The sequence below is a fragment of the Echiichthys vipera genome (genome assembly GCF_963691815.1).
Source record: "Echiichthys vipera genome assembly, chromosome: 18".
NCBI lineage: Eukaryota > Metazoa > Chordata > Actinopteri > Perciformes > Trachinidae > Echiichthys > Echiichthys vipera.
Genome location: NC_139843.1, coordinates 13,947,979 through 13,960,546, shown reverse-complemented (window position 1 = coordinate 13,960,546; position 12,568 = coordinate 13,947,979). Strand labels below are relative to the sequence as shown.

At 40.7% G+C, this 12,568-nt stretch overlaps 1 protein-coding gene across 1 annotated transcript; it reads left to right on the top strand.

Moving 5' to 3' along the window:
• Positions 1 to 2,147: 2,147 nt before the first annotated feature.
• LOC310960846 (testicular acid phosphatase homolog) lies at positions 2,148 to 12,549 on the top strand (the record flags this gene model as incomplete). The annotated part of the gene is made up of 11 exons (XM_083932673.1): positions 2,148 to 2,237; positions 3,988 to 4,083; positions 6,080 to 6,166; positions 7,632 to 7,787; positions 8,044 to 8,142; positions 10,298 to 10,393; positions 10,820 to 10,952; positions 11,242 to 11,324; positions 11,445 to 11,551; positions 12,074 to 12,255; positions 12,440 to 12,549. The coding sequence occupies 11 exons, from the start codon at positions 2,148 to 2,150 to the stop codon at positions 12,547 to 12,549; spliced, it is 1,239 nt and encodes a 412-aa protein (XP_083788799.1).
• Positions 12,550 to 12,568: the final 19 nt, after the last annotated feature.

The window sequence follows — 12,568 nt, the reverse complement described above, 5'->3', positions numbered from 1 at the left end:
GATCATTGGAATCAACTGTTTTGGAGCAGGGAGAGATCTAAAACATGCAGAACAAGGGGTACTCAGGAGAGGTTTGGCAAACTGTCATAACACAAGGAACCAGTTCAAAATCAATTCCAGGTTATAATAAAATTACATTTATTTTTGTACAAGAAGAGAACACAGTACTCTTCAACATCAGTTTCTCACATGCTCTGAGGGCAGTCCTCCTGAGTCAAGGCATTTATTATTGCAGTTGAACAGTAACGGTTTTCATAGTTTTCAAGTAGTTATCTCCAGGTTTCTCAAAAACAATCCCAGTCTCGCCAGCTCAACATTGCATTGTGAAAAAGGTCGCTCTTCTCACAGTGGAATAAAAAACAATGAATGCAGCCAGAGTTCACACATTCTAGTGGTAAAGTGTTTTGAATTTTCCATCAGAAACCCAGCTAGTTGCAGAATGAGTATGTTTCCAAGACAGACTGCTTAAATTTTAAATTCTCTGAAGTCCACTTTTTGGTTTTTAATACTGTACCTTGCTGTACTTCTGCTTAAATCTATATAGTTTTATTTTCAAAAAAGGCTAAATAATTTCCCCAAATAGATGGGCGCTGTAGTTTTTATGAAATGTCACTCAAACAGGACACATTAGTGTATTTGTTAGGGACTATTTTCAGCCACAGATTAAGTGTATTAGTCAGTATTTACAGCACGAATGTGGGATGACTCAAAGTAAACTACAATAAATGTTGTAATAAAGGAACATGTCGCCCATTACAGTGATGTGGTTTGATCACTTGTTTTAATACTTTTTGGATGAAGGAATAAACTACACAGGATTAAAATAAATAAAACATCATTAGACTTATCTTTTAAGTAAATTTTGGATGCCATGGTGGGTTTTTACATTGTGTTATTGTTACTTTAACTTTAGTAAATGTGAACACTAGCACTCTTTTTCTCCAGATCAACATCAATTAAGTCTTAATTGACTGTTTTGCACATGAATGTTATACTGACAAGCCACCCCTGTGGATATTGTACTGTGTATCACTTAGTACAATAGATCCTATCTTACACTTATCAAATATGATGTCAGTGCTGTATAGCTCCAAATCTTCACACTCACTAATCCCATTGTATCCCATAAAGCTGCTTTGATACTAACAGATACTTACATGTGTGTCGAGTCAGGGAAAACACTCCAGGCACTGTAATTTTGGGGCCAAACCCACGGTGGATGACATAGCAGGTTATAATGAGTGTTTGTGGCCCCAGGCCAGTGTGTAAGTCTGTAAGTATGTGTGTTTATGCTCGTAGGAGTACAATTTCAGAAGCCAGGTGGGCGTGTTTTAAGTTAACTCATTTTTTTGTCACATTGTTACTCTAAAGCCAGATTGTCCTTAAGAATATATGAGTGTGTCTTGAGTTATCCACACGGAGGGGCCAAATATGTTTCCTTAAATCTCAAAAGATGACTCAAATATGTCTGCCGAGGGGGGTTGTAATGTCACTGCACAGCGTAGAATTGGCAGCGACAGTGATTTAGACTTCAGTGGACGATGAAGTGGATTGAGATCAGAAATCCTTGGGAGGAGAGAGCGAGAGAGAGAGAGAGAGAGAGAGAGAGAGAGAGAGAGAGAGAGAGAGAGAGAGAGAGAGAGAGAGACACGTGAGGTCAGGTAGGAGGGCTATAAAAGCGCTCCTTCCTTTACTGGAATATGCACTCAATGTCAATCTGGGTATGCCTGAAGATTTGGGATGCACAGCACTCCTCCTCTGTCTGTAACCCGAAACAGCAAATATGTTTGCACTCAGGTAAGTGCATGTGTTCATTTACATGATCTGCTATATCTCTTATGACAAGACATTTTGTTGTACATGTACTCTATTGTACATCTATGTATTCTTAATGAATGTTAAAAAATCAAGTTGACATGCTACAGAATTGTAGTATGTTAGAAAAAGATGACCATACATACATATTTCATATATTACTGATCTAAAATACACATTTTTATACAACCTTTGCCTAACTGAAATGCAATACAAGTGTTCATCAAAATCCTCCTCAGGGCCTTTTCCAATAAAGATATCTTGAGATATTTTTCCCCCTCCTGTAAGCAGGGAAACTCTGTGAGGGAGGTAGAGATCGACAAGTCAAAAAGATGTGGAAGTTCCAGAAAAGTTTGGGCTGTTTGTTCCTTCTCTGTTGCATCTGCTCCACTGAGTGCCGGGTGCTGAAGTTTGTCGTTGCTGTAAGTTTATGTCTTTTCCTGTGTGCATAATTGATAATGATGACATTTGAACATATTGAAATTTCATATCAGGCTGTTTTACATCCTTTTAAGATAATCTGGAATTTTTCTGCACAGTGAGCATTATTGTATTTACACATTAATGTGACAAAGGATTACTTTGAGCCTAAACAGTGTTGGGGATATCTCTCCCAGACACTACTGCTTTGCTCATAAACCTCTTTGCATATCTTTCTTTTACAACAAAGTTCAATGGTAAGTGACAAGTGACAATTGAAGGATTTAAGTGAAAATCACCAATGTCTGATGTAACTGTGTGTGTGTGTGTAAACGTGTGTTTGTCACATAAACGTGACCTACAGAATATCATATTATGTCTGTTTTCTTTTACATACAAATTAAGGGTCAGGAATAAGTACTACCTAGTAGTTTTGTAGTGTTAATGGCCCCTCATTGTGCTCATTTTAGGTAAATACTTTGACTTTCTACTATTTCTTTTTACACAATTTGTCCATGAACTGTCCTGTCATGGCAGCAACTAGTTTGCTGCTCTGGCAGTGAGTCCTGGAGCGATCCGGGACCAGACCCCCGGTGCTAGGGTTTAGGCTGGCTGAGGATCCGTGGGCTGCAGGCCGCTGCAGAGATTCTTTGTGGATTCTTTGTTGTAGTGGTACAACAAAACCCATTTCCCCCGGTGCTGATAAAATAACATGCTTGCTGTGGCATGAACCGGCCATCGGTTGCTTCGTGGCGTTGGCTGATGAAGTGACTTTCAACAGGAAGCTGGCGTTATTGTAAATAATTTGACAGTATTATTACAAAATGATGCCAGTCAATTGTGCAGCCTCAATTGTTTTGGCCTGTACTCACTCATGGCTATGGAGGATGCTGAGTGCAGTTCACTATCAGCCACCGGAGGCGCTCAAAAAAAGGTGGTCAAACAAGTTTGTCAGGAAGTGTAATAAGTTACCTTTTACCTTTTAAAACAAATAATATTATGTTACTTATTACTTGGTATCAAAAGTAATTAGTTACTTTTAATTTAGTTTTTATTAAAAAGTGATGTTCAGCTTATTTGGCCAGAACTGAATGCATTATATTGCACAATAACCTCATAGCAGTGGGACCTGCTTTTTATCTAAAAAAAGACATGGAAATCTCACTATTTACAATATGAAACCTTTAACTTTCTCATTAGTTTGTTTATTATCAGTGCTAATTGAGTTGAATTGAATTTGAGTGTAATAGTTTGCTTATAATGAGTTGATATTTATATTAATTCCATTTTAATTGAGGTGACTTAAGTTTGGGTTAGTAGCTACAGTTCTTGTTTTGCCTAAAAAAAAAGAGTGACTGTTGGAAAATAACAATTATCTCTGAAAGCAAAGTGTGACTTTGTTGACGTGACTTTGTGGTTTGCCTTTTTTTTAAGGTATAACATACAAATGGTTTGTAAAGTTCAAATCACTGCAGGGCTGTAAGGAGTGACTCAGATGTGTCAGTAAACCAGTTTAATCAACCTGTGTGTCACGGCACTGCTCGAAAAGCGAGTCCTCAGGTTAATATTACTAATGGAGCGGCTCCAGCATTTGTGTCAGCAGAATGAATCTTCTGCGTCTCAAATCCAGACTGAACGGTCCATGATGACAGGTTTCTATTTCTGACTTTGGTCTCAGGGTGGGTTGTTACCTTACGTACACAGCAATGTGGCCTCTGAATCCCTGTGACTTTATCTGTTATGACTTTTAAGGTATTCCGACATGGTGATCGATCGCCTATTGAATCGTATCCCAAGGATCCTCATGGGGAGGAAATGTGGGCTCAGGGCTTCGGACAGCTGACTGAGGTACTGGGTGTTACTCTATGGGTGTGTGTGTGTGTGTGTGTGTGTGTGTGTGTGTGTCACCATGATCATTGTGTCACCATGATCATTGTGTCAAGCAGGATTTGGTAAAAAAAACAACCAAATTTGAAGAGTTTTTAGGTGTACAGTGTCATGGGGCTGGAAAAAAACAACATACAGGAAACACCAAAACCCCCAAACTCAACAAACAAATAAAAAACTTAATAAATTGAAGCACCACAATATTTCTGTTTAGTGGTTTGTAAAATGTTTTCTTTTTGTTTTCTTCAAAAAACCTTTTTAGGAGTTTATATTGTATTTTATGGTTCAGTTTGTCCATTTGTCAGCAGAGTTATGGGAAAACTACTTTGATAAATTTGGTGGAAGGGTGTTGTATGGGTTGATGAAGAACCCATTACATTACATTACGAAATGACAGACGTCTGTGTTCTCTGAATGCCCCTCTATTGTTGTTTTTTTTCCAATGTTGCTGCGTTCTGCATCTCAGGGCCACCACACTGGAGCCTTTTCCAACATCAACTGGGGTGATACCTTCCTTGTCCATAGTATTAAATCTCATCTCATCTCATCTTCAACCGCTTATCCGGGTTCGGGTCGGGGGGGCAGCAGCTTTAGCAGGGAACCCCAAACTTCCCTTTCCTGGGCCACATAAACCAGCTCTAACTGGGGGATCCCGAGATGTTCCCAGGCCAGTGTGGAGATATAATCTCTCCACCTAGTCCTGGGTCTTCCCCGAGGCCTCCTCCCAGCTAGATGTGCCTGGAACACCTCCCTAGGGAGGTGCCCAGGGTGCATCCTTACTAGATGCCAGAACCACCTCAACTGGCTCCTTTCAACGCAAATGAGCAGCTGCTCTTAACTTCATTAAGAAAAATGGACAAGAAATATACTCTTACTAATATAAAGAGTAAGTACGACATAGGTACAAGGCTAAGCTCCTTTTGTTTCTCTATATACTGTAAGTGAAGTAGCTTCATGCTCTGTTTCTATACTGGTAAGTGTCCATATGCGGGTCAAACATGTAACTTTTGTGGCAGATGAAACACCACACTACATGGAAGGAAGTTATCAAATAAACATTAGCTAACATGACATGTCAATATTCAAATTGTGTAATTGGATAATTAGAATCAAGCTATCTTCTATCTAGTTTAACACACTGTGAATCTGAGTGATGGCATATTGCTAAAACAAACGTCATGGTGAGCATAGGCTGCACCAAGTAAACCACAGTTAAAGCAATTCTTACCTTTCTGGCATGTCGCACAGCACTTTGAACATTTGAACATAAACAACTCCGACTCCCTCCAAAGTCCAACCCTCTTCCCCCTGCCTGACCTCTGACGTTCCCCTGACACATGTAGTGAGAGAGTAATGCTCAATTCCAGTGCCATGGGAAGTCCGAAGTTTCGAACCTCCAACTAGGCAAGTGCAAGTGAAACGGAGCGATGGATGACAAGCAAGAAGCTCAGCAAATAATTGTATTTGGACCAAATAAAACGATTGGTGGATTTATTTTACATTTTATGTGTGCCATACGCTTAGAGAAAAGTGTAAAAATGCCAGAAAGGTAAGAATTACTTTTAAGGAAAGTGTTAGAGTTCCTTATTACATCCCTATATATTCATCATTTCATGTTTTTTGTCTCGGTAATTCTCCATGCACATATTTCATAACACTAACTAACTTTTCCTTGCACTGTAAACTGGGGGGGGGGGGGGTACTTATGATCTGTATAACATAACATCAGATTAAGTCTTGTAATGAAAGTAATAAACTCCCTCCAACTGTGTCATCTTTCTGCTCTTGGGAAATTACTCTATTCACATTGATTACACATGTCGATTCTTGCTCTTGGAGGCCCTGTAGAATGGGAGAAATGTGTTATTTTATGTAAATCCGTTGAATTTGACCTTAAATTTACAGCAAAAATGTCATATTCGATAGAGATTAACAACGCTGGCAATGTTCCTTTCAGCTGGGCATGAAACAACAGTTTGAGCTGGGCAGGTTTCTAAGGAGGCGTTATGGCAACTTTCTCAGTGAGGACTATGACAACAAAGAGGTGGGTGTATATCTGGATACGGACACGTAGGCCTATGTGTGTGTGTGATTTTCCTTTTTCTGACGTTCCCTGTGAGCCCGTGTGCTTCAGTGTCACCTAATGCTGCTGTCGTGCGTGCCCTCGGCCCAACATGTGAAATCATGTGCCAGCCCCCATCTGTATTAGCTGTAATAAAAGTCAGTAAGTTAATGAGCATGACTTATATCGGTGATATCACTGCCGCGGCCTTGCAATTTGCCACAACATGTGGGGTAATTTTACCCCTGGGCTCCATGTACAGTACAGTTTGGCAGCATGTTTGTTAGGTTGCATGCTCAGCATACTGTCATTCTGATCTGATTTCCGCTTTCATTTCCTGGCTCTGTTTTCTTTACATTCTGTCTACTTTTCTCTCTCTCTCTCTCTCTCTCTCTCTCTAAATCTCCCGTCGACACCACCACCACCACCACCTCCCTCCTTGCATTCAGTACTCTTCTCTGTCTTAAATAACATGCAATTACCACAAAAATAACAGCTCTTCTCAGCAACTGTCTTCAGCGATTTGTCGGCCAAGACTCTGTCAACTCGCACCGTACCTTTCCAAGCGCTGCCATGTCTGTTTTAATTTGACAAAAAAAGGATTGGAGGTGCAGGGTGGGGGAGAAGCATTCTCGGCATCACAGGAACATCCAACCTTATCAGCGTGATTTACTGTGTGCAAAAATCTGACACGAGGCGACAGAGAGATATAGATGAGCGAAGGCTGATGTCAGAAGAGATCACAGTAAGACGGATCTTTTTCCCTCTCCCTCTCTCATCCGTTTGGATCTCTTCTGACTCCCCTCCTCTTCACGTTAAGGGTATACCTCAGTTAACTTGGGAGAAATACAGATCACTTACAATAAACTTCTGCGGTCCTGGGTGCATTCATTTTGCATCCGTATAACATAAAAATAGAAACAAAAGCATGTGGATTCCCACTTTTCAAATGCAATCCTTTTGAGTTTCCAAATGCATTTCCACATTCTATAAAAAGTAAGAAGGTTGTCCTATTTGGAGGAACACATAAGAACACATATGAATGCATTTTAATGGTACCATATGGCTGATGTTTTTTTCTACCATATTGCTGATGGTTGAGGTGCTTTAAACGAGATGTCAGGGCTTCCATTCAGTTGTGATTTAACAGCTACACAGTCATTTCTCGGCTGGAATGACAGGGCAGAGATGCTGAGAGCGCAGACACGGAAGACCCAGAAACGCTGACCTATCAGAGCAGACTGGGCTTTTTCAGAAGGGTGAATATGGGTATATTTAGACAGACAGTATGAGAAAAATAATGTTTTATTTTTGTTTGGTTATTATTGGATATTTTTACATTAAAGCATGTAAACATGTTCTCGTGGAAACCCAAAATACAAGTATGAATCTGAAAAATGAGCACAATATGGCACTTTTGATACCATGCTCCCTCTGTTTCCAACAGTTCTACGTAAGGAGCACTGACTATGACCGCACCCTGATGAGTGCCCAGGCCTGCCTGGCTGGGATGTTCCCACCAACCAGACGCCCGCCTCCCATCATGCCCCAGTTACTGTGGCGGCCAATTCCGGTGCACACCATCCCCAGGGCCCAGGACAAGGTGGGCTGCTGAGCCACATAAATATTTCCTTTCGCCCAGCAGCCATACACCAAAGATAAACTTGTACAAGTTCATTTGAGTCTTTCTCTGTCGCTCCGTGAGTCTGTGTTCACCTCAGCTGTGAACCTGCCGTGTTGAAACTCTCTACTGTTTTAAACTGTGAAATGAACATATAATTGTGCCCAGAAGACTATACCTGCAGTAAATGTGCGTTATTTCTATTGATGTTGTGCTGTTGTTTTTTCAATTTCTCAAGCTGCTGAGGTCTCCGGGCAAAGACTGTCCGAGGTTCAGAGCACTGATGACGGAGACCTTTGAGAGTGAGCACTACCAACGGTTCCTCAGGGCTCACCAGGTAATACAAACTACAGATGAAGACAGTCATCAAAATACACTAACTCACCCTTAGTATCTCTTCAATGATGTGAATGTTCTACTCACCTCAGTTTGTGTTAAACAACACTTTTCTATGAGTCAATAGTGAACCACTAAAAACGTGTTTTTGAACTTCACCATTAGAATTATATAATCAGAAGTGCTGTGAATAATACTTTTCTTCACCTCAGCGGCTGCTTTTCTGCTTATCGGTGCTTTGATTTGTAAATAACAAACACTGCCAAAAGCACATTTGTGTAACACAGTGAAATATATACTTCACAGTTGCTGGTGTCAACGTTATCAGCACCTCCAGCGGACGTGTTAGTTATGCTGTAGACATTATGTCCTCTCAGTAATTTTTTCTCAGGCACGGTGGTTCCAGTGCCTCGAAAAAAAGCTGCTCAGTGCAATTTCTCTCACATTCTCAGAGACGCTAATTAACAGTTGGATTGAATTAGATTAAGAATTACAATGAAAAGGTTTTAATTAAACTGAGTCCCATGTGCTGCCTATTTAAGGTGGTGTTTGAGATCAGGACAGGGCCTCCTGTGCTGAATTTTCACACCCTCTGCTGGAGGCACAGTACCTGCCAGAACCAAAATGGTGCCATTTTCACTGTGTTGTCCGCCCAAAGGCTTAATTTTAAAACAACCACTGAATCAATCAACTATACAAATCCGTACAATTAACCAACTAATGTCTGCAGTTTTTAGTTATTTCATCAGTGCGTCAGCAATAATCCCTCCAGAAAGTTTCTTACCCATGAACATGGTAATTCAAGTGTTACAAACAATGCTAAGTGTGTGAGGTCTAAGTGAATATCTGAATATCAAAAGTGGGGGTTTCTCTGGCGGCAAAAAAACGCTCATACTGTATATGCTGCGCAAAGGATTGTGGCACAGAATAGCTAGAAAAGCATAGTGCAAAATGGTATTTTTGGCATACTGAATTTGACGTACTAAATCTTTGTCTGGCATACTAATAATATGGAAAGTCTAGATTCTGTAGGCCCACTGCAAAGTACTGCAGTGGGTGTGTTATACTTGAGTATATCAATGGGAAATATTGTGGGCTGCTTTTCAGTCCACTTATTCGTTTGACAGCTGGAGTAAGTAGTTCCTTATTCATTCAATCATTCATCTTCAACTGCTTGTCCCTATCGTGGTTGCGGGGGGGCTGGAGCCGATCCCAGCTGACATCGGGCATGAGGCGGGGTACACCCTGGACAGGACGCCAGTCCATTGCAGGGCACATAGAGACGAACAGAGACAGACAACCATTCACACCAAAACTAGTAACTAATAAGTAGTTACTTAGTAGTTTAAATTTTACATATAAAATGATAAATTTTAATGAATTGTTAAAGATTAAACCAGTGGTTTCAAGTCTTTCAGGCTTCATGAGCCTTTACAAAGAATTGTGTACATTCCAAAAGTGTTCAAACCCAAAGAACCCAAGGTAATGTCCCGTTTCCATATAGTGTCATATCCACTTTTTATCCAGTTTTAAGCTACATTTTTGTGTTACGCTTTTAAGCGTGTTCATTTTAAACCATATATTTTAACTGGATGAAGGATTTTAGTTATTGGTCATCTATTTGTGCCACTAAGCTTGTTTCTCTGATAAGTTAAGATCCAACTTATCAGAGAAACAAGCTTAGTGGCACAAATTGGCTTGCAGCCCCTCCGAAACCTATTTTTATTTTTTTTTAATGTTAAATTGCTTTATTCAGTGTTTTAATCACCCGGTTAATTTATTTTGGAGAGGAAAACTCTCTAACTGTAAATAAAAACCTCCTGAACTATGAATACTGATGGAATCAGGCAACTCCCATGATGCCACGCTACACCACAACCTCACCAAACTACGTCTTTTGATATTGTTTTAAGTGAGAGACTCCTTCTGGCAGAATTAAGGAGAAAAAAATAGAAATCATTAATCATCTCAGGACCCCCAGATTTATATTGCGATCATTTTAATTCCCTTGGGCCATCTACAACAATAAAATACTGTATGTGATTTTGAAATCATAACTTTTGGACTTTTATTTGTAGATGATCCTATTGATACTTTTACATGAGTAAAGAGTCTACATTTTTTTCACTGTTCTAACTTATTTCTTCACATTGCAGTACTTTGTGGAGGGACTTTCCAACCACACTGGCTACCCTGTCCCCAAACTGGTTGGCAAAAAAATTTGGAGGGTCTATGACACTCTTACCTGTCAGGTATACTTGATATTTCCCACAGACACACACATAAACAAAATGCTGCCTGTATTTTGCAGTTTTACAAATGCTTCAGTGACTGTTACAAACACCAGCTGATCTGGTTTTTTGTTCAACACACCTGCAGAGATGGACAGGGGGTTTGAGCGTAGGGAAATCATTTTTATACATACAGAGACATGAATAGGACGGCATATTGTAATGATAATTAAAGCATTATGAGATGGGTGGATTCTAGGCCAGGTTGAATAAACTCATACACACGTGCAAAATGAGCATCTGTTACCTTTAGACCGGTGCTAAAAATAGCGAGGATAAATGAAACAATGAAATACAGGCATTTACACCCCTGTTGTTGAGATGTATGCGTTGTGTAATGTGGTTATCAGCGTGATGCAGGGCAATGAATGATATTTTCTTGTGCAGAGGATACATAACTTGACTCTCCCACGCTGGGCCACCCAAGATGTTCTGGACACCCTGAAGAGAATTGCATCATTTGAGGTCATGTACAGCATCCTTAGTCACAAGCGAAAAGAGAAGGCCAGGCTCTCAGGAGGTGAGGATTCACATTAGAGGCAATTAATGTAAAGCACTGCAGTGAGAAAAAAATGTTATTAGAATAACAAAGCCCAGTGTATGTGACATTGTGACTGCTGGCAAACGCTTTGTTTATGGCCTCAGACAGTGTAGTGCTGGGTCAGGCTTCCCAAAAGCATATTAGCAGATTTGAGCTAATGGGACAAAGATGATTACAGTGCTAAGACAAGATGCTCAGTAAGGTCAAAACGATTGGTGTCTGGGAAAATTCCATTTGCACTGTTGACACTGACGTGTTAATTTGCCAGGGGTGCTGCTCAACGCCATCCTGAGGAATTTCTCCAGGGCTGTAGAGCAAGGGAGCAGTCTCAAATTCATTATGTACTCAGCTGTAAGTTCAACGTCGGGGCACATACACACATTTATAATCTATCGCGCGCCCACAAAAAAAGCAACAACTGCTGTTTCACATGCTGTGTCTCCCTCACCTCCCTGATGTTTCTCATTCCAGCATGACTCTACCCTCATCACCCTCCAGGCGGCTCTGGATGTGTACAACGGCCTTCTCCCTCCTTACGCTGCCTGTCAACTCTTCGAGTTCTACCAGGAGTATGATGGGTAATGACGTCCTTCCTGCTCTTTGCATATTTAATTACACTATCTAGGTCAGATGGCCTAAAACACACCGCATTTTGAGCATTCCACTGTTTAGCCTCACAGGACCATTCAACCACCTTTCTGTTTTCCTTTTCAAGTCAATGGAAATCTGGCAGCCATCCAGGACTGCAATGGCTCAGTTTAGATAAAAATGACCGTGTGTGTGTGTGTGTGTGTGTGTGCGTGTGTCATACTGTAAAGCTGCGACGATTTGTCAATTAATGATTAGTCAATCGACTATTCATTTAACTTATTAATTAAACGTTAAAGTCATTTTCCATAGCTTTATTTTCAGCCTTTCAAATCTGGTTATTTCCTCCTGTCTATGTTTTATATCATATTAAACTGAATATCTGGGTTTAATACTGACAAAACCAGACATTTAAAGACATCTCCTTGCACTCCGAGTAACTTGGCTGATCATTTTTCTTAATTTTCCGACATGTTATAGACTAAATTGTCTTAATCCTAATAATTCAACAGTTCATACTCTCTGGAGCTGCATTACCGCAACGACACCTGGCGTGACCCCTACCCCAACCCAGTGCCAGGATGCAACGGGTTGAATCCCTGCCCTTTGTCCATGTTCACTGAGCTAGTGCGGGACGTGGTGGCGGAGAACTGGGAGGCTGAGTGCGGGTTCAGAACAAGATTGTCAAGCACAGGTGAAGAAGATTTATATTCTCTTGCTCATGCACTTCACTGCAATATGTTTATTCCTGTATTCACGTCCGTTGTTGGGATTTTTTCAGCACAGACTGTCTGATTTTAAGATACCAAGGCTTTTTTGAAATCTTCCAAACTATTCCACATTCATATGTACCTAAACCGGAGTGTTGTCTCCCACAGGTGTCATAACAGCTCTTGCAGTGGCTGTGGGTCTCCTGGCAGTGGCGCTGTTGTTCAGCATAGCAGTGGCGATCCGCAGGAGGAGCGCACACTACTCCAGGGAGGTGTAGTGCAGACGACTGTCACACG